General features: G+C 41.8%; 1 protein-coding gene across 4 annotated transcripts in view; it reads right to left on the bottom strand.

Moving 5' to 3' along the window:
• Positions 1 to 435: 435 nt before the first annotated feature.
• The window catches only part of SEMA6A (semaphorin 6A), a 115,973-nt gene continuing 88,976 nt past the window's right edge, over positions 436 to 27,432 (bottom strand). For 3 of the 4 annotated variants that reach the window (XM_054282076.1, XM_054282095.1, XM_054282087.1), the window contains 2 exons: positions 26,430 to 26,594; positions 436 to 2,040 (listed from right to left, as the gene is read on the bottom strand). In XM_054282076.1, the coding sequence (XP_054138051.1) occupies positions 851 to 2,040; positions 26,430 to 26,594 (1,355 nt within the window). In that variant the 3' untranslated portion in view covers positions 436 to 850. The remainder of the gene's footprint in view (positions 2,041 to 26,429; positions 26,595 to 27,432) is intronic. The other variant, XM_054282104.1, reaches the window with a different exon arrangement.

The following is a 27,432-nucleotide window of genomic DNA, read 5'->3' as shown; positions in this document are numbered from 1 at the left end:
TCAGAAATCCAGCTCCAACTTATCTAACTCAGTGAATTTCTTGGAAAAATAAAAGAGTTCTAGTTACTCCAGTTAATGGGTTTCACGTTAAATAGGTATAACTTTCAAGGTACTTCTCTGAAAAGCTGCTCATGGGATGATAAGGTAGGTCAGTTCCTTAAGAAAAACGAAAGTTGAACAATAAATAAGAGGAGTTACTTGTGTTAACAGTCACATGTTATTCGTTAAAAGAGAAGGGTAGCAGAAATCTATGACATAGTTTGCCCAAGCTGGCATTTAATGCTATGACCAAATGACTGTAACACTGAAGGGCATCATTTCACAGTACCTGCTAGTGGTAAACCTCTGCCATTGTTAAGTCAGAGTTAGCTTTATCAATTGATTTTTTTTCTTCCTTTTTTAAAAGTTTTTTTCTTTTTTTTTCTTTTCTTTTTTTTTCTTTTTTTTTTTTTTACATTTGTATGTTTTTTTTTACATTTGCTTTGCTTTTCAGAGCGCTCTTTCCCAGTTCAGGAATGCACTGTGCAGTTAGGGGCAGGGGGTGAAATGTCACAGTCATTTTCACCTGTGTGCTTTTGGCTCAATGTTTTTGATGGAGGGTTAGTCTTCTGAGCAAAGAACTGGCAGGCTGTGGGGGTGAATCCTGCAGTTGCAAACCTTCAACCATGGGTCATATGGCTCGGGTTTAAAAAAATATTCCACTTTTCCCAGAGAGCAGAAATCCAACACATCTTCAGCTTGCAACAACCGTCTTCTCAGAGGAGCGAGTGATAACAGTTGCAGAACACTGGCTTTCAAGGGCAACTTCTGCTTAATTGCCATCCTCCTCCCACTCCCCCTCCCCCTCTGATTATGTACACGCATCGTTGGGCTTCATGGACGTGGAGAGCGGAGCAAAGGAAGGTTTGGGAGGTACGTCTGGCTTTAGCGAGGGCGTGCGTTTCAAGCCTGACCTCGTCAGGGAGTTGTAGGCAGTGAGGCTCGGCTGCCTGGATACAGTCACAGCCTGTGCCTGGGCAGCGTGGACCTGTATGGAGTCCACTCGCTGCGGGGCCGGCGGCGGGTTGTCACCCCGGCCGAAGCTCTGATTGCGGGACAGGTGGGACGAGTTGGAGGAGTTAGTGTTGTTTCTTTTGAGGGTTGATGCCTGATGACTTCTCGTGAGTGAGTTTGTGGGGTAGCTTCTCTTGTAGTCCACGTTGTAAGCAGAGGAGTGCATCTCCAGCCGCTTGCTCAGCCCGCTCTGTGACAGCGAGGTGCCCGGGGGCCCCAGGGAAGCCTCCCGCTGGGGGACTTTTGGTGGCATGCTGTCGAGATTTTCCACTAGGTTAACTCCATGGCTGGGGCTTTTGCTACTGAGGTGGTCCTTGATAGTTTTGTACTCAAGGGTGGCATTCTGGTCCTCCACAGACATCTGAGCCCCATCGCTCATTTTTGGCTGGTCAACATACTCATGCTGGTAGCCTTGCTGGGCTATGGGCAGGACCACAACACTGGGGATGTGGCTGGGAGAAGCCCTGAGTGGCAGGTCAGTTGGTATCACTGGTGAGGCCATCGAGGGGATATCTTTTGTGCAGGCATTGATGAGGTTCTGGTTTCTCTCCCATTCCCGACTGCCTCGGCTGGGCTTTCTCTTCTGCTGCAGGGTAGGGGTGGACTCTGGGGTTGGCAGGGCAGCCAGGTCCAGATGGTGCTGGTCAGCTTTGATCAGCATCTTGGCAGTGCTGCCTGGGGTAGCCAGCTTGCCATTGTGCATCAGAGGCGTGAGGATAGCTTCAGGCTTTGGCTCCTTGGACTGAGCATCCCCAAAGAGGCCACTGAGCTTGGAAACACTGCTCATGGAGCCGCGGCGGGAGTGGGTGAGCTCCTTCTCCTTCCTCTGCATGGCAGCCATGTCTCTGCGGCGGTGGTCGCAGATGCAGTACACTACGATTCCCGAAAACACGGCCCCCATGACAAAAGCAAGAATCACAGCAATGGCCAATAGGGTGACTGGCACCAGCTGATCATGACCTTTCAGGTAACTCTCCCGAATCACTCCTGCAATAGACAGCATACAGAGGTTAAACAAACTAAAGACAAAGGAGGAGCGGGGATGGGGGGAAGGCTACTTATCATTAACTACTTTATTCAAAGGTGTGCCCCTGGGAGGTTGCTTTGTGTTTTGCCAGGGATATTTTGTTTATCAGCTTGTTCAAATTTGGAGACATACTCTACCTGCCAGCTACATCATCCATGTACAGCCTTCAGCTTTCAGTACAGCTTTCAGATCTGCAGCTGAAGACTACAAAGTTCAGGAGTCGAAAGGTAATTTACTTGTAGCACAAGTACAATTGTTTTGAAATCCTGGCCCTGGCCAATTCACACTGACTTCAACAGATCTTTTAGCTCTCCTCTGACATACTACTCATTCCTCACCTTCCTCTTTCTGATCTCTCCTAGGCTAATACCATCTTATTTTTACTATGGTAAGTCATTGGTATTCAAAAGCCTTTAAATGGAGGAGAGGAGATAAAGTCTTGCTGAATACCAAAGAAGTGCATCCAATATTGTTTAAGGCTTCTTTCTCTGTTCTTAATTCTGTTATCTTTGTCATGTGTTTTATAAGTCAGTGTCACATGCCTGGGTTTCAGAAGGAGGCTTGAGTAACTATGAAAGATAAAGCACAATGTTGAAATTTATTGAGCCTGCTGGGTGACTGTCCTTGCTATTTTAATTTTAAAAGCTCTCTCTTTTCTGAACACATGAATAGGTTGACCTTTGTGCTGAAGCCTATGCTTTCTGTTCTAAAAGACCTGACCTGATGCCTCATCCTGTGGTCAGAGGTCACTGTCAAATCCTACTTGGCCATCCAAGGACCCAATGTCTGAGGAGACACCTGCTCCACTTGAAGTCCCTAGTGCAGGATTAATGAATACCCTAAATTTCCAAAGTAAGCTTTTTTCCTGATAAGGGCACCAAGCCAGCAGCACTAATGAAACACAAGTAAAAAGTCTGTAATTTTTTGTTGTTGTTTCTTGTTTGACTTTTTTTTTTAATTTCTGGTTTTGTTCTCACTGTTTGCAAAGAGTAGCCACAGTTTGACAAGGAACTGAAGGAATATCTCTCCCACCTCTTCTTCCAGAAAAGGCCCAAGTGCCAGGGGGTTAAAAGCTCTACATGCTCAAAGGAAATGTAATAGTTGTTCTTATTTCGGGAGAGATAGCAAGGCAGAAAATACAACTCCAAGGCTCTCCTGAGAATTTATGAAGGTACAAAACTTTCACCTTGTTAAGTAACTCCTAAAATAAGGTTTTTTCATGTTTTTGGCACAGAAGGTAATTACAATCCAGAATCAGAACCAAACTATGTTAAAAGAATATTAAAAAGTTACCACTATTTCACAGAAGCCTTTGATAAGTATTCTGGCCAGATATAGTATTGTTCCCATTTTTCTGTCCCAAGTTGATTGCAGCATTTAGGTGGACAAGAGATATTTGCATACAAGAGATGAACTTTATATTTAAAAGCAAAACAGCTCTTGAAATCATAAGCACCTGCACGTGACATCGCAGCTGGGTGCCGCAGAAATTATTGTGCTGTGACAATACAAAGGATTATGATTTCACAAGGAGAATAAACAGCAAGAGCAGATGATCACTTAAGAAAATATGATCCGGCATTCACATAAATGTCCTAATAGTAAACAGTAAGGGCAGGAAAGTAAAACTAAGAAAACAATATATAATTAGAAACAATCTTCAAATTTAGTGTTTCTAAGAGAACTCTCTTTTAAAGCCCAGAAGCTTCTTCAGAGGCAGACTCTTCTATTCTTTGTCATCAGCACTTAAAAAGGAGCAGTAAAACCTTATTCTGTAATTTAAATGCACGTACAAAATTGCTGTATGTAGAAGAACAGTCTAGTGGTTACAGCACAGTCAGCAGGAACTATATTTCACTGCAAAGGTGTTGGTCTCCTGTGATCCTTCACCTGCTGATATTTGCATCCCAGACTCTGCAGCATTTTGTGGCCAAATTTATTTACGCTTGTAAAACTGTTTGCAGAGATTAACCAGAGAATCAGATAGAGAGTCTTAAATGGATGGGAAGAATGAAGTTAGGAAAAGCTTCACCTTAAAAAGTCTCTGTGCACAAGCTTCTCAGGCATGGCCCTTTGAGCACTTATCCAATGGGTTTTGCATGGAAAAAACTTAAAATCTCTGCTCAGTGCCTACCTAAGTGTGTAAGTACCTACAGTCAAAGCCCAAAAGCATGGATTCATGACAGGAAAGTCATATCTTACTAACGCAATATTCTTCACTGAAAGGATGGTCAGTCATTGAAACAAGCTGTCTATGGAAGTGGTAGGATCATCATCCCGGAAAGTGTCCCAAAAGCATGTCAGTGTGCTACCTGGGGACATGGTTTAGAAGAGATCACGGTGCTGCTAGGTTAAAGGTCAAACTTGATGATCCCAGAGGTCTTTTCCAACATAAATTGTTCTGTGCTACTATAATTCTAATATTTTTTTATATATAGATTGGGAGCAAGAGGCTGGAGTGCAGCTGTGCGAAGGGAAATGGCGTTTTTGGTTGATGGTAAGCTCAATATGACTCAGCCATAATGGTGGGAAAAAGGGCCATGGGAAAAGGGCCCTTTTCCATGGTGGGAAAACGGCCAACCATATAAAAATATTGGAATGAGTCAACATTCCAACATGCAAAAATGATGGAAAGACTACAGGGCATCAGTGATGAAGTGTGGCTTAAAATAATTGGTCTGTTCAGCTTAGAGGAGACTTCATTGCTACCTAAAGCTTCCTCATGACTGGGAGTTCAGGGGGAAAGTGCTGTCACCTCTCTCAGGTATCTGGTGACAGGATGCAAAAACTCATGCCCAATCCTGAAATTTCTGCTGGCTGAGCGGAACTTCAAGCTCTGCACTCTCAGTCTTCTGCTTTAGGCTAAGTCCTACTCTATGAGTGCTAGCCTTAAGCACAAACCTGCATCACTGCATGAAAAAGCAATGTAAAATCTTCAGCTTTAGGTTAACAGGAGATATCAAAACATTAGTGCTCACATGACAAAATTCCTGCACAGTCCAGACTGCATGACCCTTTGTGTTCATGAAAGGGGTAGCTGAAATGATGTTGTGCACACTGCTGGTGTTTTACATGCAGAAATTTGAGTCTCTTAAAACATCCTAATTCCAGCTCTTTCCTCTTGAACTCAAACCTTCCTGATGTTTATTATGTTTCTTACACTAAAGGATAATAAAGATTAGTGCCTTTTCTCTAGGCAGGCACATCTTCTCTGGAAACAAAGTCAGTTTAATGATATAGTTTATTTCTTACCAGAGATCTCCTCCATGTGTCATTAGTCATACAAACAATTCCACTAACTTCAATGTAAATAATAACAAAAAAATTGGGCAAGATTTGACCCTTCATCAGTGTCCCTGGAATAGATTAAAAAATAAGTAATAAAAAAGTAGGAGAAATGCTCAGCATCCTACTGTCATGACCACAGGATGGGTGGGGGTGGTCTGGAATTTAACATGATATATCAGCCTGTAGGCTGATAATTGCAGTTGTTGTCCATCAACATGTCAAACCTTAACATCAGCAGTAGCTGCCTGCACAGAGGAATGACTAAGGAAGTGTGTGATCCCCACCATGTCAAGCATGAGGCAAACTGTTCATGTCTTTACAGACTGTATTCTGTGTGCTTTTACTTAGGCCTGCAATACTTAAAGAACATCACAGCCCACATGGCAAGTCCAGCATCCTTCATTTGCACTTGTTGTTCAAGGAATTAAAATGAAGAAGAAAATAATCAGAAAAATGTAGGCTTTACATTTTTGAAAGGCAAGTAAAATATTCTGACTCCCAGGCTTGAGGAAACACCTGTTATTGAAAAATCTTACATTTATTTATTATCTGACATACTTTTAAGACATTATGTACTGGAAAACTGAATGGGCTGGCTGCATAGAACCAGTAAAATATGTCTGATATGAGTGTCCCCATATTAAAACACCTTATTTAATAATAAAATTATTATTCTATATTAAATACATTTAAAATATTATGTCTAGCACCTTCCTGTTTGTAATATATCATTTGCAAAAGTGAAAAGACACTACTTATTTAATTTTATGTGGTCTGAATCCACACCTCAGACTATTTTCTCTAGTGCATTGAGACCTATCACCGTGGATAACAACAAACTGTTATTTTGAAAGGGATCGTTTTGACAGAATTATCTGTATTAACATTGTACTCCAAAGTTGGGTGGTGGTAAAAAGAAAAATAAACCTGAAAATGCTACAAAGAAATAGGTGACATCAAATATTTGCATCTTCAGGGATAAGATCTTACATGTTGGGTCACTAATGCCCCAAACATTCTGGCATTTACTGACCTCCCTGGACGCTTCTTTTTAAGCTCTCTCCTTTACAAATCACAGTTGGGCTTACAAGTTCAGGGTCCCCCTACAAGAGATGTAATATTATTTCTGGCTACTAAAAGAGGCAGTCTAGTCACCTGATATTCTCCCTTTTCCATGGCTATTTTGATTCCCATAGACAACCTGATCCTTCCTCCTCCATTAACTTTCTGTAATTTCATCCCATGTCCTTTTGTCTGCATCTCCTAACGTTGCCATTCACTTTCTCAGTCAGTATACCCTGCACTGTAACAGTCTGGAACATGCAAAATCACCTCTTCTCACTCATCTAATGAGAGACAAGACGTGATCTGGTATTGTGTTGTATTGCTTTGCATAATTGATTCCTTCTTCCAGCAGAGCCTCTAGGTAAGGTACACAGTTTGGGCTGGCTGGTTGGTTAAGAGGACGCTTAGAAAAATGCTTCCAGACCTTCAACTGATTCAACTCTGAAATGAGCTAGGATATGTATAAATACCATGAGTACAGCATTGATCTAGCTAAAGGCAGTTGTTACTAATGAGCAAGGAGATATTACATTTTATGTCAATAATACATATACTATTATTAAAGTTATGGGAGATGGGAAAGGCAGACTTCTGATATGTCTCTGGGTAAGAATAATACAGAAAAGACCAGAGGTTATGCAAAGATATAGATCTCCTGTATGCTAGACTATCATAAGCAGGAAAGTGAGGCTCCCTCTTTTCACCAATTAACAAAATCATTCAGGCTTTTGGACAGTGCCTATGCTAAAAAAAAACAAGTTAAAAAGCAAGATGTGTATGAAAATACTGATGAAGCTATTCTTTCTAATTGTAATAGAAAAGAAATTCCAAGGGCAGCAATGTAATTAAAATGAAAAAAATCACAAAGGGATTAAGTTCATTCTAAGGAATATATTGCATGCACATAACTGAATAAGAATAATGAATATCAACACAAAAAACTTCATCAAAGGAGGACAGACAAGGGACGACATGGAGACTGAACTAGTTACTCCTTTTCCTGCTGCTACTTAAAAAAAACAAATCCCCACTCTGATCTGTAATCAGAAATGTAACAAAGTTAGGGAGTAAGTGTGGACCATGATAGAAAAAAGAAGTAAACCTACTTAGATACCAGACACTTTAAAATTGTCTTAAGGAATTTTTCCCCCATAGCTCAAGGAGCTAGCCAAAGCAATTTTTAGACATTGTAAGCTATCTCGGACAACACTGGGGGAAGTACAAGCATAAAGAGCTCTGGAAAAGGACAAGTGTATTACATGCCTTTGAGAATAGCCAAATGGAGGACAAAACACAGACCTACCAGTAAAATCTTTCAAATGGAGGTGGCTCTAGAACAAGTAATAAAGCAATCAATTTAATGAGCACCCAAAGAATAAAGTAATTAAAAAGGGAAAAAAAAAAGGCAAAGCAAATTTTCCAAAAGTAAATTACGTTAAACAAGACAAGCTTCCTCTCTTGGCAGGATAAACAGCTTACTTTTTGTAGAGAAGGAGTACGTATGACAGCCCTTGACTTCTCTAAAGCCTTTGACTTATCTTCTCAGAAGTAAGTGAAAGCAAGCTAAAACCTGCTAAAAAGCTGCAGTTGAAAAGTGCTGATCAAAGGTCTCCCTGGAAAGAGATCTGAAGTAAGGTGTTTGTCTCAGGAGAACAGCAATTAAAACAGGCATCTGCAGAAAGGAGACCTGGACTCCAGAGGCCCAGAAAAAGCTCTGTATCCTTTTAGCATGTACAGCATAAAAAGAAACATCTCATGATGAAGCCTAAATTTCCTTGTCTCACCTGTCATCCCTGTGTGACATGAATGGCAGGACATCAAGAAAAGCCCCACAGCCACATTCCTTTCAGTCTAAGTTCTGGTGTATGCTTTGCAGCGAGTACAAACTGAAATTGCAGCTTATAACCCTCACAACTCATTAATAATGAAAACAAGCAGCAAATCATTCCCCAATTTGAATAAAGCTTGATGACTTTTAGTGATACAAGAGTTTGGATGCTGCCCTCTTCCACAAGGAGGCTGAAGCTGGTAAGGATAACTCTGGGGACAGACAGCGATACCTGGCCTGCCACTGCAAGCTGCTGTGTATGAATAACAGCTACCTGTCCTGAAAAGTAACACCTTTCAGTCTGAGCACTGCAGTTTGCTGCAGTGTGGAGACAAAGAAATGACTTATGGCTGGCACAGGTGTGTCCTGGGAAAATGGGAAGACTACATGCCACAAGCACCACAATCGCTCTGTGATCAGATCCACAGGGAGCTGTCATTGTCTGTCTTTCCAAAGGTAAAGCAATAACCCAAAAGTGACACACATGGAACTTGAAACACCAAAGTGGGAAATAAAGAATGATGTTTTGGAAGGGAAATGAGGGAATGACTATCAGGAAATAAGGTAATGTTTATCTCCAGACCACACACTAAGAGCAGTTAAGGCATGAGTGTCATTGCGGTGTTAAGTGTCACCTCTCTAGCTAAATGGGAATAAGCCCATGTCCATCTCCAATAGCTACAAAATCACTTGAGACTTTCCACTGAAAAAGCCATTGTTCCAGAAAAGCACAATGATTTCTTTAACATTGTTATGTAAGGGGAAAACTCAGCAGTTAATTTCATTCTTCAGTGCAAGCTTCTCTGTAGGATGCACATTTCCCTCACCTTACGCTTGCAAGAAACATTGGTGAAAAACCTCATTATGAATGGAGCTTTTTATGGGCTTCAGAATATCTTTTTAAAATACCACTGAAAAGGTTTTCAACATGTGTCTCCAGGTGTTAGAAATGTATTTACAGGTAGTCTCATGCTGCTAAAAGACTATTTCAGACTGGAAAATCCCTGCAGGTATTAACAAGCTTTCTTCCTCTTTTTTAACTAGCAATCATACTTTAAAAAAAAACCCAACAACCTCCAGAAAACAACCAAACAACAAAAATCTCCAGACAAATTTAGACTGAACTCTGAGATTTCAGTGTCAGAAAAACAGAGGAATGATCAAAGTCTACCATGCACTTCTGAGATCTTATGTTTTCCTGAAGGAATAATTTGAAGATTTTATATAAACCAACCACACTATTATCCCAATGCCTTGGTGTTTGCCACTTTAATGGAATTGCTGTGTTGAAAACAGTGAGAACACCTTATCTTCATCTTTTTTCTGGCTGCCAGGACTCATTGTGCTGGCTCAGTGCAACACTAATAAGTACCCATTTTTCTGAACTCCTGGTGTCACCAGCTAGGAAAAAGCCCAGCCCAAACATTCGTACTTAAAGCTGCTGGAAAATGCTTTCCCCTGCTTTCCCTCTCAGTAAAGCTGTATAGTTGACTCATAAAGGTCTAAAACTCTAAAGTTTTGCATGACTGTGTTGAGAAAAGCAATCCATCTTTCATACTCCACCCTAGGGCTCTCAAAGCCAGCTGCCTGAGCTAGTAGTCTGAGGTATCCAGCAAGGAAAAAGTGGGTGCATGAAGTTGGAAAGAGAATGAATTTGTTAAAGAAAAAACCTGCAGTTACAAAAAGCCTGGGGATCATTGGAGGTATGAGAAGAAATCATACTTCAGAACTATGAAAAAAAAATCAATAAATAATGTGACTGAAGTAATCTGCAACAAAGCTTTGAAAACTACCTAAGCAATCTGATCAGCTCTAGTGGCCTCTGTTAGGGTTTTCTGTTCCCTTATCAGATCTGTTTCAGAAACAATCCCTCCAGGACAAGTTTATCAACTGATCTTTAACAGTGGTTTAATTTCTTCTTTCAGCTGGTTCATCATTTTATAATTTTTCTCCACTCTCCATGAATGATTGCCGACATGACTCTCTATAGAAAAAAGATGGTCGTAATTTACAAAAGGAAGGGAGATCAACACGTCCATATGATATAGCTTGTGACTCTTGAAGCAACATTTTAAGAATGGATTTAAATTATCTGGTTTTAGTTTGATTATGAGTCCATAATCCAATTTTTCTGCGTGCTACAGTGGCCATACAAAATTCACACCATGGCCTTGTGAAATGACACTTGTGAATTTTGAAACAGGGGATTATTATAGATGGAAATCACAAAACCTGAACCAGAAAATTCATGCTCAGGCAATTTCCACCCCCAGCAGAGTGAAGGAGAGACAAGACTGAAAAAGACTGGAATAGGAAGGTCTTAAAGCTTTTTAATTGTGTTACTTCTGAGCAGTACTTCTGTAAATGACCCAGTTTGTTAAGTTTGCAGTTACGGGAGAAAGCTTGCCTGACACAACCTCCTGCATGTATGATATAATGAAAGTCATTACAGTCCTGAAGCCAGCCCCATTTTGTTTGTCCCAGTAGCTAAGCTCAGGGCCAGCCCTTGCACTAGAAAGCATTTGACAACCTTTCTCCCACTGGCAGGTGGAGATAATTTTGAACTTTCCTGATTTCAGTACTTTCCTTCACCTCTCACCCTTTCCTGGTGAGCAATGATAATTTTAGATGCCTCTGTATGATGGAGAATAAGCAGACATATCAGGTTGCTTTAAAAAAACTCAAAAACCATAAAACAGAGGCATTCACAGTAGTCAAAAACAAGATTATAAAATCCAAATGTCAAGGAAAATTAATTCTTTTGTAGCTTGTCTCGGCAGACGCAAACTTTATGCTGCTTTGCATCTTAAAACACAAATTTCCTTTAAAGTCTGCAGCATTTCCTCTAATGACGTACAAGAAGCTCAGTGCACATTCTGGGACCTTTCGAGTATGCCTGGGATAAGCTTAAACATATACAGCTGCTCTTTATTAGCTTACTTCAGGGGATCTTTCACAGCTGGGTTAAAATAGATTTACATATGTTTGGCTGAATATGCATAATTTCTGGGCTCCAGAGAAGTTGTTGTAGCTTGCAAAGTGAATCTCTCATCTTCACAGTTCCCATTTCACTGCAAGGAGCTCCTCTGATGGCATGGAACAAGTGTTGGGTGTTTCTTTTTTTTTTCTTTTTTTTTTTTTCCTGATGCGGGCATTATGTATTCTGAGCAGCGCAGTGCTTTCTGGAAGAAGTTTTATGAATAGTGTCAAGGAAAAAGAAGCTGTCACTGAGAAATTCTGTGGCTTTTCCTCTCCTTTTATACAGCCTGTTTTGAACTATGGCCTTTTTGCACAACAGGGAAAAGTGAAGTTTGCAGAATGTCAACATAAGCAGCTCTGCTTAGCAGGCTGAAGCTCAAAGCAGCCTTATGGTAGAATTTGGTTAAATTTCAAACACTGCACATAATCTAAAAGTAAAAATTGTTTCCTCATCAACTCTGATCTTGCTTAAAAACACAAAAATGCAAATGCTAATTTTGAGCTAATACGGCAACCGAATGTATCACAGCTGAACTAACAAAGGAGTCATCTATTAAACATTCAAAGACAAATAGTAAGACAGTACCCCATATCTCCTGCTCTCCAAGGCTCTTGGAAATTATAACTAAATTGTTGAACAACTATGTGACCAAGCCAACAGTGTTTATTCATGCACACAGACTGTATTTCTTAGAAACAGTCCTTTTCCCCACAGCTGGGCTGGGCTGGTGAATGCTTGGAACACGGCTGGACCCCTTGTTAGCTCTGCCTTTACACAGAGGAACCATGAACCCTCTTCTGTGATTAAAATGCCATCACTGTATATTGCATGACAGGAAACAAACACTGTAGATTAGCTCTTCATTTCTGCTACACTCACGAGCACAGCAGGTGTAGTCAAAAGGCCTGGACTTAAGAGTTAGAACATGCCCCTACCAGGGATACTGAGGAAGACTGCTTCTTCCAGAAAGATTTGCAGAGCTGCTAAAAAAATAGATTATGCATGTCTGATATTAGGTTTACCATTTCCCTTTGTATTGCAGTAACATTGCCTGATCTGCCTTTGAATACTTTAAGTGGGATTGTGATGAGTTTGAAACACAGGTTGTAACAGTCAGCAAGACTAATTTTACTGCTAGTTCTTCGATATCTCACAACTCTTCAAGTACAACTAAAAGAACCTTTCTTTCCTCTGTTACATTAATTCACATCCATAGTATGTCCAGTAAAGCAAACGCAGTTACTCCAGCCATGTCCTGAGGTAAAAGACAGCATTTCCCTTATGGACTTGGTGCCCAGACGTTGCTATGGTGTCACTTAATTTTCTATCTCCAGTGGTACCTTCTTTCACCCATTTTTCTGTCTTATTTATAGTTCTCTGCTTTTTTTAAACCTAATTCTTTTTTTTTTTAGTACCTCCCTACCTTGCAGACGCAGGTATAATGTGTGCACATTTATACTTTATTGCCATAACTTCGTTGAATGTTTCCTGTGTACATTTTTTAACACGCTCAGTAATTACTACGGCCAGTCTCTTCCCTGGATGAGGTGAACCTGTAGCTTCATCTCAGAGGACAAACATTAGCAAGCAGGTTCCTGCCCCAGCTCCAGTAAAGCTGCCCTGAGTGAGTCCAGCAGTAACATACCCAGAGCAGTGTGGGCAAACCGGTGTCCTCTCCAACATACAATCAAATCCCACGCAGACACCCTCTCAATTGTCCAGCAGCAGGCCAGGCAGACATACCTGTCTGCTTTACCAAACATCTCACAAACAGCAGCGTTACTGCTGCAAATAACAACTCCCCCAGGCTTGCAATCAGTTCTGCTACTGGGTCAAATTTTACTTTTCTGGATTTACTGCAGTCATTTGTCCAGTTCCTGCTCATGCTCTTTAACCCAGTACTTTCCAGTGCTGCAGGAAAGCGGGGAGCTTACGCAGCTAGTTAGTCAACATGAAGGTAGCTCCTGCAACAAGGAACGTGACTGGGTTTTTCACATTTGTAGATTAGCTCTCAAGACATGTTTACTGATCTACAGATATACAAACTCCCATGTAAGAGGTTAAAGCCTAATTTATTTTCCTAGCATGGGAACCCTATGAATTTTTATCATGATCTCTTTTCACTTGGGGACATATAACACAGTGTAGGTGAGATCAAACCTTTCAGGGAAGCACTGCTGATGGTATCAAGTTGTCTTGCCATGAGCAAGTAGAGATAAACTGTATTGTTTTTCCAGGTCTTGATGCTGGGTATATGAAAGTAGCTACTGATTTGATATTAGTTCAATGAGTGTGAACTGCACACTGAGATATAAAAAAACCCTTGTGTACACAAAATTAATTGGTCTTACTGGATGACTGCCTCAGGACATTGCCTGTTGCTGGTCATATTTAGACAAAAAACATATAAAGTCCTGCAAAACTGTAAGAATTCTTTAAGACACTGAATAGAGACTCCTGTTTTGTAGAGATAAAGCTGCATGGTGTCTGCGAGAAAAGAGCAACGCTCTTTATGTTCCTTGTTATGAGCCATGATTGCACAAACCTCTGCAGAGGCTGTGGTGAGTGCAGAAGATTCAGTGTGCACAGCAGGCAGAAGAAAGGACAGAGGGAACTCCTGCGCTGTGCCCTCCTTTGAGAGGCTCTGACTGGGACTCATTCAGCAATGAATGCACATGGAGAATTGCTGAGATCCTTGATGGGAGCCATGAGCTGGTAGCAGAAATAAATTTCTCCAGTGTTGGCCAGGGCCTCAAAGTCACATTGATGGCCTTTCCTGCACCACTTGGTAAGACCACTTCTGTGAGGATCCTCAAAAACCAGCGGTACTCAGTGTCCACCCAGCACCATGGCTTCTGTTGCACTCACCCTGCTTGCTTGCAAACAGAAACTTGGTATTTATTTAAGAATAAGAATTTACTGATTTAAAGAATAAGAAAACATCAAAAACATATGTGCTTCTCAAAAGACTTTTGGAATTATTTTAGTGAAGGCTTTGGTCAGGTGTTTCTGCACATGCTTAAATTCTCTGTATGTGTGGTACTGTTTGTGTTCAGCAACTGCAGATCTTTCAGGCTTTCCAAAAATACCTCTCTGTTTCTCTCTACAAGGACATGATAGCGGATAGCAGTAGCTTTATAGGGCTTCAAAAATGTGCCTGCTTTCCCCCAACTGCCTTTTCTTTTTATATAACAGCTGCTCTTTTATTTTCTATCACAATTGTGGGTAAGATGGGATGGAACATGAACAAGATGGCATATTATTGACAGCATGCAGCTGGTGTTATTTTCCAATTAAAAAAATCCTTGATGGGCATATGAAAGAACTGTCTAGTTGATGCCCAGTTGTGACAATGCTATCAGGCTGCCCCCTCAGCTGAGATTTTATTTCACAGAGATAAGCAATCTTTGGTTGCTAGTAGAAGAACAACAGTTTAATATCCTGGCCAACACAAAATTGGTGATATGAATATGAATATGAATATGCTGTTAGCCACTTCCAAATGTTTGTGGTATTGTATAGCTGTGCCAGAAGTTCTTCTTAATGCTTCCTGAGCAACTACTCTATAAACTGCTCTAAGCCCTTCTAATGCCAATGGAGCTGTTAAAATCCACTTGAGCAGGGACCCTGACTTATCCTGCTCTGCTGGGGCAGGGAGAGTTATCAGACTATCAGCTGGTGGTTTAAAAACACCAATGCTCAGTGTACACAGAGTTGTTTGTGCATTTAGTTGCCTAACTGTGACAAGTCTCTTCTGAGGACATGAGAGACTGACATTTTTTTAAAAAAACCTTACAGCTTTGCCAGCAAACCTCCTTTTCTTTTCCTTCACAGGGGTGTTAGGATGTGCATTTTTGATACACTATCTGCTTCAAAACTTCTCAATAGAGAGCCCTTAAGACACATTTTTGAAACATGAGAATAAGGACATGTCTTTCCCTATCCTCTCTCTCAGCCACCGGCACAATCTTGGAGCACATGATTAAAGTCCAGCAAAAATTGCAATGATAACCAGATAGCAGAGAGTACAGTGCCTCACTAAATGGCTATCAAAGAGTTCAAAGGAACGCCTCCCTAAACACCTGACTAAATTAAAGAAATTCAGAGGAACAACTGCTTCCCAAACACAATGAAATTTGTTATCTGTATTTAATGTTCAATAAAACTGAGATTGCAAAACCTCAATTATGCCCTCTCCAGGTTTTTAATTTTTTAATTAACTACATGCTGCTGATCAGTAAACACCAGCCCATGCTGACACAAGGAATTAAGTGTGCCTATTTTACAGTCAAAGAAAACTAAGAAAAACATGAAAGTTATTTGGGATCCTTCCTATATAATTAACGAGATATTGATAACTATTAACTAAAAGTTAATGAATATGAGAAAAATGTAGGTGGTGTTTTTTACAGGGCAGGTAATTAGACAGTTGACAGTTTACAGACCATATTAACAGTGCTCTGAACCAGAACTGTCAATGTTTAGGTCATTGCAAAATTACCACATCACATCTGAACTATTAATTAATACGGTAATTGAAACTCAGCACATCCTATATGAGAAAAATGATTTATTCAAATATCTTCAACAGCATATTGACATTTTAATTGTACACTGGCATTAAGAAAACTAAAAGGTGCTTTAAATATCTTTCAGCTATTAGATTTTCTGCTATTAAATCCCTTTGAATGTTAAACCAGTGTCGGAAATCTCTTGTTTAAAGTGTTAGACTCTCCTCAATTCAGCATCTTTATTTAGCACGACATTTCCTTATAATCAATATAAACATCACAAGAAAAAAACCGTGGGTAACCTGTCCACCAGCTATGCCTTGCTGTTTCTAGACAGAATAGTGCCTCTGTGGAGCAAGCACACCCTAGAGCGAATTCCCAGCTCTTGATAAATATGTCAGTGCTACAAAGGTCAAACAAGAGCACGAGGCAGTCTGTGCTCCTCCACTGAGCCATCCTCACCGGGTGACAGCGGATGAATGCAGCTGGGGATCTGCTCCACCACACAATAGCTCCAGTGCCCTGAACTCTGAGCAGCTGCCTTGACAAATTAGATGTGGCCTCTGTTATTGAAAAAGCACATCAGGGTCCTGGGGCAATGACAGGTTTTTCCCTCTTTTAGTAAGACAAACCTCTACAGCTCATTGCAGCCTGGAAATGGATAGCCTGACTTGAAATCTATGCAGGTGGACAATTACAGGTCAAGGATACCTGCTGTTTCCAGAAGCCACATTTGATAACACCTATTTTAAACTTCATCATTCTTTTATTTGTAGGATCTAATGTGGGAGCACAGAAGCTCTGTTTTCATAACCAGATCAATACAACCTCTTCTGTTACCAATGATGTAATTTTTTTTTCTCTAATAAACAGCAAATGGCTCTTGGTTCTAATCTTGCCACTTTTCTGCTAGTTAAATCTCAAATTTGTACTGTTAGTGAAATGCAGAAATGTTTTGAATTCTGAAAATGTTAAGTGCTAAAGTATAGGCATTTCTTTAAGTGTGGCATAGGCAGTTGGTGTGTGCTGGAATACACCCCACCATTATCTTGATTTCCTCATCCTTGCCTGTCTTTTGCAGTTAAATCTGTTCCTTTTCTTACACTTTCAGATGGCCACTATAGAAAATCTGTGACTAAATGAGCTGGCGCTTTCTTTACATAAAGTCTGAAATGCAGGCTTAGTCACACAGAAGGCACAGTAAATCACTGCCCAATACTCTATTATAACCCTGTGTTTGACTAAAATTGGCTTAAAGATGTGGCGCTGCTCAGGGATTTAACTCCTGACATCTTTTCTGAATGCTATGCCTCTGCTCTGTCTCTTCACTCTTGTTCTCAGAGAAACTTACTAAAATATCATTAAAAAAAGTCTGAAGAAAGTCTGTCAGAAAAATCCTTCCAGCATTCTTTTTTCATGAATTTTATATACAATTTCCATTTTATTAATTAGCATCTACTTTACTACTGTCACTGATTGAACTTGAGGATGTAATCTGAGACGATTAGCTGTCTCTAGCCGTGGGAGCAGACAGCTCATACATGCAAGACAGAACAGAAGAAGGATCAGTGTCATTTCTCTGGACAATTCTGTTGTGTTCCCTTAATCCTGACTGCAGAGCCCTCCTGGTGCATGTCACAGGACACCAGCCATTCCAGTGTGGTGAGATCATAAATCTTCTGGCATGTTTGCGAGTTATTAGCCTTGCCTAGTGACTCAGGTATCTGGCCACTAAAAACCATACTGGGAAATTTGGTCCTATGCAAATGCTAACAATGGCTTTCAGGTGTTTATCTGATATGGTGCAGGAACAGTGCTCCACAGTAGGTATGCTGGGATTAGTTTATGGGACATCCAGTTCCTAGACAAGTTGCTCATTAGAGGCCTTTTAGGCAAATATAGGGTCGGTTGTTTGTTCTAAAAAAAATATTTTTTAAAAAATTTCAACCAGGCAACCAATATATAAATAAGGCCTCCCTCTGGAAACCGGGATGTTTACAGTGAGCTGATGCTAATTTACTTAAGAACATTTCAGAACAAAATCTACAGTGCTTTGTTTATTACATTTAAACCTCTGTTTTCATCCTAATGTGAAGTCAGTACATTTTAATCTAGATGTAGCTATATATAAAAGTTTAAATGAACTAAATCCTATGTCACGCTGTCTAGGTAAAATCACTTTGTGAACCACTACAGCTCTGAGTAGCCATACTTCTCACCCCAAATCTCAGCCACATGCTACAGAATCACAGACAGAATCAGAGCAAATTCTCTACTCCCTTTCTCACAACTTACTAGACTCTGGGCAGAAAATGTAACAGTATAAGGAAGGATAATGTAATAGTAAAGAAAGGATATGATTCAGTTTTCATTGTTTCCTCAGCACTTGAAATGTACTGATCTGCAAAGTGCTTGTAACTGTTTTATATTCGTGCACACAATGGTTTGAGACAGGAAAGAATAGCAGTGTTTGCATAGTTTCCCCCAGATGCACATGGTTTGGGTGAATACATCTCTTCCCAGTCCCATCCAGGCAGAACTGCCTATGGTGCAACTCCTCCCACTGGACTCACACTTGTTTTAGGATCAGTCAGTTCCCTCTGACAGGGTCAGGATGATGGCACTGATGAAATACTGAGTATTTGCTCCACCTCCACACAGGAAAGTCCAAGCCCTTCCTCTCAGACCTGCAAACACTGATTCAAAACCTAAGTTTTGACAATTTTTGTGCCACTTCAAGTCCTCATTTCCTCATCTGATTTATTACATAATGCCAACAACATAATAATATTCCTCTGTTTTCTCTGATATAGAAACTGCTTTGAATCTTTTAGATCCTTATATGTATTAGTGTATAACAATATTTTTGTGTAAAAACACACTCTGCAAATGTAATTCTTGGTGCAAAACTCAGCTCTCCTGTGATGAATATTAATTGTTTAATTTATGCAAAAAAAAAAAGTCTGAAGCTTTGTTTTGCCGCAGATTTTTCCCCACTCATTTCATGTCTACTTGTAAAGTATCTTGTTATATCAGCACTTTACATTCTTTATCATAACTGTACCTGAAGTTTCTTATAATTTTGTCTCTCTGCAGCAGAATCTGCCTGAACATTTGCAGACTCTCCAGAGACAAGCATTGTCAGCACTTGGCAAATCTTTCAAGTAGTGATAATCACAGTAAAATTTAGTAACACTGCCACTTGTGTACAATATGAAATATCTTCTGGAGGCAGGTTTTTAAAGGAGGGGCTCTTGGGCTCCCCAAGGGCACAGCTCTCTCCAAATAAAGGAGTTGACTATTAATGATGTACCAGAGGAAAAGCTGCAGTTATTGATAATAATAATAATATAGATTATACAATCTGTAAAATAATAGGTGCTACCAGATTCTATATCTAAAGGAGCCCTCTTGATATCCAAATAAACCAGCAACTCTTAACTCTGTAAACTGTGTTCATCACATCTTACTTCTAATCAGCTTTTTACCTTAGTTACATGGATATCAACAAAAGGCTTGCTAAGGAAAGGTGATACCACTTACAATCTTTAGCTAAGGAGTGCTGAGCCAAGTAAGAATAGAAACATTAAAGACTGCTAACCACTAGACTTTTGCTGTTCAGTGTCTGGCTCAGTCACTTCCACCTGACTGCTGTGAAGAAGAAGCTTTTTTGTAGCAGAGCCACAAAATCATAACCTGAATTTTCAACCAATTTATCAAAACAGTGATTAACAGGCACAGATTTCAGGCAGATAGGGAATGTGTGAGAAAACAGAGCTGTTGGCTACTACATGTGCACTAAGGAAGCCAGTACTAGAAAAGCATGAGTTCAGCATTTCTGAATGGAGGCAGGAAGGACAGGAGGCAGCAGAGAAGGGCAGCAGGGCAGTGAGGGACAGGACCAGCTACTCTTGAAGAAAATCAGTTTGCCTTCTTCACGGAGGCCCTGTGGAAGAGCTGTACATCTCTATCCCCCCTTGTTAGTAGGGCCACTACAGGGGCACGCACGCAGCACTACTGGGGTGTGGAGGGTAAAGCCTTGGAGCGCTCCACAGGAGGAGCTGCATGACTCCCACTGCGGAGGAGGAACACCAGGTACAATGGCAGCAGGGGGGAAGGTTAGGCAGCAAGGTTAGGGAAACTGTTTCAACAAAGGTGAGAAACACAATTCAAATTAACACTAAAACACTGCAAGAAAGAAAACAAAACATAAATATACTCTAGAGCATGTGCTGCTCTTTTGGGGTTTTTTTCAGTTTTGTTTAATTTAGTTTTCTGGGAAGATGGGAGGAGAATAGAAAAGAAGGTTGCAATTTAATTTGTCCAGTCACAGGGGTTTTTTGTTTGGTTTTTTTTGTGGTTTTTTTTTTTTTTTTTTTGTAATTTTTGTTTTGTTTTGTTTTGTTTGGGTTTTTTTGGTTTTTTTTTTCCCCTGCAATATAAAGGGCATATTCCTTAATGGCCAAAATGAAAATGCCAATGTGATGGCAATGCACAATTCCCACTCTATGGGTTGGACTACACATTTTCATCTTGGCAAGAAATGTGATGTAGCTCAGAAACAACAGTTCCAGAGTATATTTAGCTACTAAAGCTGTGGCACACAAATGTCACATTCCCATGAGTCAACCCTTTTAAAGAACCCCGTCTTCACACCCCCACAGATATTCCCCAAGATGCCTGCACTGAATTAGGAGTGAAGCATATGGATGGATGTGACATCATCAAAGCAACCGTGTTACAGTAAAGAAAACAGCAAGTGGATTCTTATACAATTAGTACAATCAGTAAGGAGCCATTTGTGAGCACAGAAAAAGCAAGAAAACACTGCTCAAAGGAATAGACACAACCAATGAAGAAAAACACAAAGCACCTTGCAAAACAAGGAAAAATTATTAAAAAAAAATTTCTTTGTGAATGTGTGAAAGCAAAAGAAATCACAGCAAAAGTGGTAACAAAATCTTGATAAAAGGATTGTAAGTGTAACATTTACTGATTTAATTTTGCGTGAGAACTCTTTCCTTTGCCCTTTTGAAACAACAACTCAATAGAATTTGGGAGCCAAGTGGCTGTGGCTGGGCAAGGCAAGGAGTAAGAGCACACAGGTGGATGGTCATGGTGGAAAACCATGCGGGCACCGCTGCCGCCATTGTTCCGAGGAGTGTAGACTGCTTCCAGCCTTGCCAAAATCATGGTGAGGCATCAAAGAATGCATCATATTTAAATGACCCTGTCAAGTACTTATAAGGCTCTTTGGTAACCACCACTCCCTGGGGAGGGAAATATTGAATGTAAGCCACTTCATCAGTCAGTGAATTGAAGCGAAAATTATTAGAATTCATCAGTTATACATTTAAGAATATTTTCACTGCATGCTCTTCTGAAAGCTGCTAGTGGCATACAAGATGCTTTTAAGAGCTAGCTTTCCATCTATTAAGCATTGCTTTTCAGAAGACTTTTGAAGCAGGGACCCACACACAACAAACAGTGCTATGCTGCCTTGTCTCGCAGCAGCAGAGGAGTTGTATTCAAGACTCCATCCCTCTATCCTTTTCCTTCCTTCCTTCCTTCCTTCCTTCCTTCCTTCCTTCCTTCCTTCCGCCACTTCCTTCCTTCCTTCCGCCACTTCCTTCCTTCCTTCCTTCCTTCCTTCCTTCCTTCCTTCCTTCCTTCCTTCCTTCCTTCCTTCCTTCCTTCCTTCCTTCCTTCCGCCACTTCCTTCCTTCCTTCCTTCCTTCCTTCCGCCACTTCCTTCCTTCCTTCCGCCACTTCCTTCCTTCCTTCCGCCCGCCACTTCCTTCCTTCCGCCACTTCCTTCCTTCCTTCCTTCCTTCCTTCCTTCCTTCCTTCCTTCCTTCCTTCCTTCCTTCCTTCCTTCCTTCCGCCACTTACTTCCTTCCTTCCTTCCTTCCTTCCTTCCTTCCTTCCTTCCTTCCTTCCTTCCTTCCTTCCTTCCTTCCGCCACTTCCTTCCTTCCGCCACTTCCTTCCGCCACTTCCTTCCGCCACTTCCTTCCGCCACTTCCTTCCTTCCTTCCGCCACTTCCTTCCTTCCTTCCGCCACTTCCTTCCTTCCCTCCTTCCTTCCTTCCTTCCTTCCCTCCCTCCTTCCTTCCCTCCTTCCTTTCTTCCTTCCCTCCCTCCTTCCTTCCCTCCTTCCTTCCCTTCCATCCCCCCTTTCAGGGTGGACAAGAGAATGATACTGCTTATTTTCAGAAGTGGAAACTGGATTTTCTAAGAAATGTCCTTTTGCCCAAGGTATTTTGAATAACAGATGTTACCAACAGATTGGACGAAGAAAGAAAAGATCCTCGGTTTTTGGCTGTCAGCATTATTATCATGGATATTGCTGGGAGGAAAGTGGAATGCTAGGTAAATCACAAGCCATCTTAAGGAAGGCATGAAGGTTTATCTGCCTTCCCTCCACTACGTAAGTGATAACCCTTCTTCTTAATTGCATTTCTACAATTGAAGAGCAAGGGACAAGGAATTAAAAAAAGAAGATATCTCAAACTGAGCTTAAACTGGAATTAGAGTGAGAGGTTTCATCTTCAGTACTGTCACTCCCTTGCATCTGAAGTTAAGGTTTTGAGTTTGAGTATTGCAGCCACCTGAAATTATTCCTCTGCCAAGGCTCAGCAGCCCCCCAGTCTGCAGGGTGCAAAGAGGTTCTGTGCTTAACACACAGGGAACACTGATCCGATTCTAGAAATTCACTTTTCTGGTATAGATTTTGCAGTTATTCTCCCAGAATGTCCCAGAATCCACAGGATGAAGCTCTTTAAAGATATTGTTCAAACAGGGGTAGTTTTTCCTTTTTTTTTCTCTAGGAAGAGCTAATTAGCTGGGAGGTGGGGGACAAGTTTACATCCTCTGCCTGTGGGAGTTTAAGTCTTCATCTTCAATTTCCTGCCAATAAGCCTAAAAGCCAAGGCTGCTAGATTAATATTTTCCATGTTATCTCCTGCCTAATTTGACCAACCTCCTCAACTGGCGAAGTGCTTCAGGCCTTGTCTCTGCTGGGCCAGCCAGGTGGTGCCCATTGCCTCTATGGTAAGGGACTGTGAAGGCTCTTAGAGGTCAGTGCTGGGGAAGCCCTGGATGTCCCTGGACCATGGGAGGCGTGGTGTATCTGGGCTGTATGAATGACAGGCACTGAGGTCAGTCAGGGCCCAGACCACCAGCAGCTGCTCATGTAATTCTGCTGAAGACTGTTCTGCGATGTTAATGTGCTCATCACTCCTCGGTGAAAGCCTCCACAAGAAATGCAAAGAATTAAAGATTCAGTGGGTCAGATGGAGGGGGAAGAAGAGGGGAAACTAGTAACCTACTAGTTTGGGCAGACAATGCAAAGCATCAGGTCTGGCATGCAGTAGCTTCTCTAGGAACAGCTGATGCTTTTGTCTAATGAGTTTTTAATATAAAATGCATGAACAATGGAGACTGGAATTCACATTTCAATTAATATTTTAAGTGTTTTATATCAAGTATTCATAGCAGAAAGAACTGAACTTGTGTGTTCCTGCCCCTCGTGAGTGCCCCTAAGCACTCAGCAAGTGAGTTTTGCTCATACTCATCTTCCTTCTGACACACTGAGTACTTAATTAGTCCACACAGAGAAAAACATCTTCAACAGAGATTGAAAGAAGAGATCTAAGAACACCCCAGAGAAGAATAACAAGAATTCAGATCTCTCTAGGAAGTGGAGCTATTTGAACCTAACTCCCCTGTTTAAAAGGAACCATATTAAAGTCTGAGATACAGATTAAAATGAACTGAAAGAAAGATGAGGGTCAAGATGCAATGAGGGGCATCACCACCTCTACATAGGAGAAAAGGTTCTTCTCGATGTTCAAGCAGCAAATTTTGGCAATTCTTTGCCTAATTCTCTGTATGTATGGCAGAGGAGGAATGGAGGACAAAGGACCAGAATTCTACTAGATCCCTGCGCTTCAGCAGTGGTCTGAACACTGGGAAATGACACCCAAATCCCAACATTTTAATATGTGAAAAACAAAACACAGAACCTCTTAATGAGTAGCTATTTATGCACCATTTAATGTACATTAATGAGCACACTAAAAGGAATTTTTTGCTCAGGTCTCACTGAAGACAGTGGGACTGAGGACCAGTGACTAGGACTACTCCCAGTTTGCTGAATGGTTAAATAGAGGCTTTCCTTGTCTGCACTGGTGGAGTTCACAGTCCTCAGGCACATGGGTCAGGCAAAGAGTAAAGCCAGGACCCAGCATCTTAGAAGAGCAAACTTCAGCTCTTCAAGAAGGTCAGTAGGATGCCCTGGGAAACTGCCCTCAAGAACAAGGGAGCAGAACATAGCTGACAGATCTTTAAGGATATCTCCCTTGGGAGATCTCCTGAAGATTTCTGAATCTCCTGAAGATTTCTGAATCTCTGAAGATTTCACTGAAACCCAGGTGAAAGAAATTGGACGAGAAAGACAAGAGACTGAATGGCTGTATTGGGACCTGCTAGCTGAACTAAAGGGCAAAAATGAAATGCACAGGTGGTGGAAGAAGGGACAGGTATCATGGAAAGAGTATAGGAACACAGTCTGGCTGTGTATGGATAGAGCCAGGAAGGTCAAGGTGTAGCTGGAGCTGAAGTGGGCAAGGGATGCCAAGAATAACAAGAAGGACTTCTACAGGTATGTCAGCCAGAAAAGGAAGGTTGAAGATGATGTACTCCACCTGACAAGCAGGGCTGGCATGAGGAGAGGGCTGAGGCACTCAACAACAATTTTCCCTCAGTCTTCTCCTGCAACCTCAGTTTCCGTGCCTCTTGAGTGTTTGGTCCACAAGACAGAGCCTGGGGGAGCAAAGTCCCTCCCACTGTAAGAGAAAATCAGGCTTGGGACCACTTGAAGAACCCGAGCATACCAAAGTCTATAGAACATTGTGATATCTATCCCAGAGTCCCAGGAATTGGCTGATTTAATTACCAAGCCGCTGTCTATGATATTAGAAAAGTGTGGCAGTCAAGTGACTGGAAAAAGGAAAATTTTGTACCCATCTTAAAAAAGGGTAGAAAGAAGGGCCCTGGGAACTATCAGCTTGTCAGTCCCATTATCTCTGTGCCTGGATCACAGAACATATCTTCCTAGAAACTCTGTTAAGGCACATGGAGGGCAGGGAGGTGTTCAAGACAGCCAGCACGGCTTCACCAAGGGCAAATATTGCTTGACCAACTTGGTGAAGACAGTCCATCAATGGACGAGGAAAGAGCTACACATGTCACTTATCTGGACTTTTGTAAGGCCTTTGACATGGTCCCCCACAACATCCTTCTCTCTAAATTGGAGAGAGATGGACTCAATGGGTGGACAATTTAATGGATAAGGAATTCACTGGACAGCCTTATTCAGAGAATAGTGGTCAATGGCTTGAGGTCTGAATGGAGATCAGTGACAAGTGGTGTCCTTCAGGGGTCAATTTTGGGACCAACATCTTCATCAATGACATAGTGAGTGACATCAATGACAGAGTGATCCTTCAGGAAGTTTGCAGATGACATCAAGCTGTGTGGTGTGACTGATGCACCGGAAGGACAGGATGCCATCCAGGGGGACTCAGACAAGATTGAGAAGTAGACCCATGGGAACCCTGAGGTTTAACAAGGCCAAGTGCAAAGCACCTGAGCAGGGCAACTCACAGCCCAGAAAGCCAAATGTATATGGGGCTGCATCCAGAGCAGTGTGGCCAGCAAGGTGAGAAGAGGATTTAGCCCCTCTGCTCTGCTCATGTGAGACCCCACCCGGAGTGCTGTGTCCAGCTCTGGGGTCCCCAGCACAGGAAAGACATGGGCCACAAAGATGATCAGAGGGCTGAGAGAGCTGGGGTTGCTCAGGCTGATGGAGAGAAGGTTCTGGGAAGATGTTACAGCAGCCTTCCAGTACCTAGAGGGGAATATATAGGAGCTGAAGAGGGACTTTTTACAAGGGCATGTAGTGATAGGACAAGGCAAATGGCTTCAAACTGAAAGGGGGCAGGTTTAAATTAGATATGAGGAAGAAATTCTTTACTCTGAGTAATTCTTTACTCTGGGTGGTAAAGCATTGCAACAGGTTGCCCAGAGAAGTTGTTGATGGCCCAATTCTGAAACTGTTTAAGGCCAGGTTGAATGGGGTGTGGAACAGCTTGGTCAAGTGGAAAGTCCTTCTGGTCACGGCAGAAGGGGGGGGTTAGAATAAGATGATCTTTATGGTCCCATCCAAATCAAAGCACTTCATGATTCTATGGCTATTGAGAGATGGAAATAATGTGAAATTAGCTGAGAACTGTCATGCTGCCTTGGGAATTCAGAGAAAGGCAATATAAAAATGCATCCTTAAGAACAATAGGAAGCCATGGATCTTGCTGTGTCAGACATCAGGAGAGATCAAATTTAGAGAGCTAAATCCTCTGCTTCCCCCCTTCCCATACACATGCACAAAACTCTCTATAAAGGCATACACTTCTGTTTGTTTTGTGTGGTTTCCTCAGGCAGTGAATTATCTAGGACTGACTCTAAGATTGGCTGTTTAGTTTCAGACTTTACGATAAGCTTTTAATTATAGCACGGGAGTTTCATTACATGTTACTCTGAGCCAGCTGGAAGCAGTTACACTTTAGTCCTCCTCCCCCTCCCTCCTCACCACAGGATGTCATTTCCAAGGCCTTACCCTTCTTGTCTTGATGATTATGGGATGAAACTGCCACATATGGATCTGTATTTTCAGATGAACCAAGCGGATCCTTCCAATCCAGCATGCGTCCCCTAGCATCATAACCCTGTCGAGCGCGAGAGTCAGAAGTGGTGGTGCTTGGGACTAGGGAACTGGAGTGTCCTGTTCACATTATAAATACAGGTAGGGAAGACAAGTCTCATTAGTCACTTACCACGCTACCTCCCCATGCTCAGGGATGTACAGACTGCTTTGCTTCTGTGACAGGTGAACATCTTGTCTTAGGCTGAGTAATACTTCAAAAGTCCTTCAAAATGTGACTCCGAAGGAAGAGGGGATTTGAACCTCCCAGATCAGGGTGCTAAAAGGTGCTGCCACTGAGCTGGCAGTTCTGTGCTTCTCCACAGAGTTAAATGCATATGAACGAGGGTAAGCACGCTTTATCTGAGTCAAGCATCCTTTGCCTGGATTCAGCACACATGCCTGACTGAAACTGAAGCGTCAGCCCATGCTGTCTGATACAGGCTCAGTCAAAAAGCAAATAAAAAAATCAATGTAGAACAGAACAAAGTCCAAAATGGCTGGAACTGATTGGGAATGCCAGAAGAACTACAACAGGGTGACATCATGAGGCACTCTACCTCATGTCCCCAGGGAGTGAGGGACTGCCCAACACCGGTGTGCTCTCGCTAGGGCACATTCCCTCTCCAGACGGGAAATATCCCGGCCCAGCTGCTCACACCCGCTTGCACCATCACTGTTGGTCCTGTCTGAGCGGGTGGCCCAAAAGGGCTCTGAAATAAGCACAAGACTGAGCACCATTTCTACTCAGAGCGACAGTGCAGACAGTGCCTCACCACGGGCACTGCCCAAGAACCCCTGACTCCAGCAGCAGCTGAGGCTGAGGTCTCACATGCCTTTTTTCCATTACAAATGCTCTAGACATTGTTACTGCTGCCCTGAACAAGACTGAGCTGCTTCTTGCATATCATACACACCC

This window comes from Melozone crissalis, unplaced genomic scaffold (assembly GCF_028551555.1).
Source record: "Melozone crissalis strain CALT ecotype California unplaced genomic scaffold, PUWL_Pcris_2 ptg000005l_1, whole genome shotgun sequence".
Lineage (NCBI taxonomy): Eukaryota > Metazoa > Chordata > Aves > Passeriformes > Passerellidae > Melozone > Melozone crissalis.
This window is presented reverse-complemented; position numbering and strand designations above follow the sequence as displayed.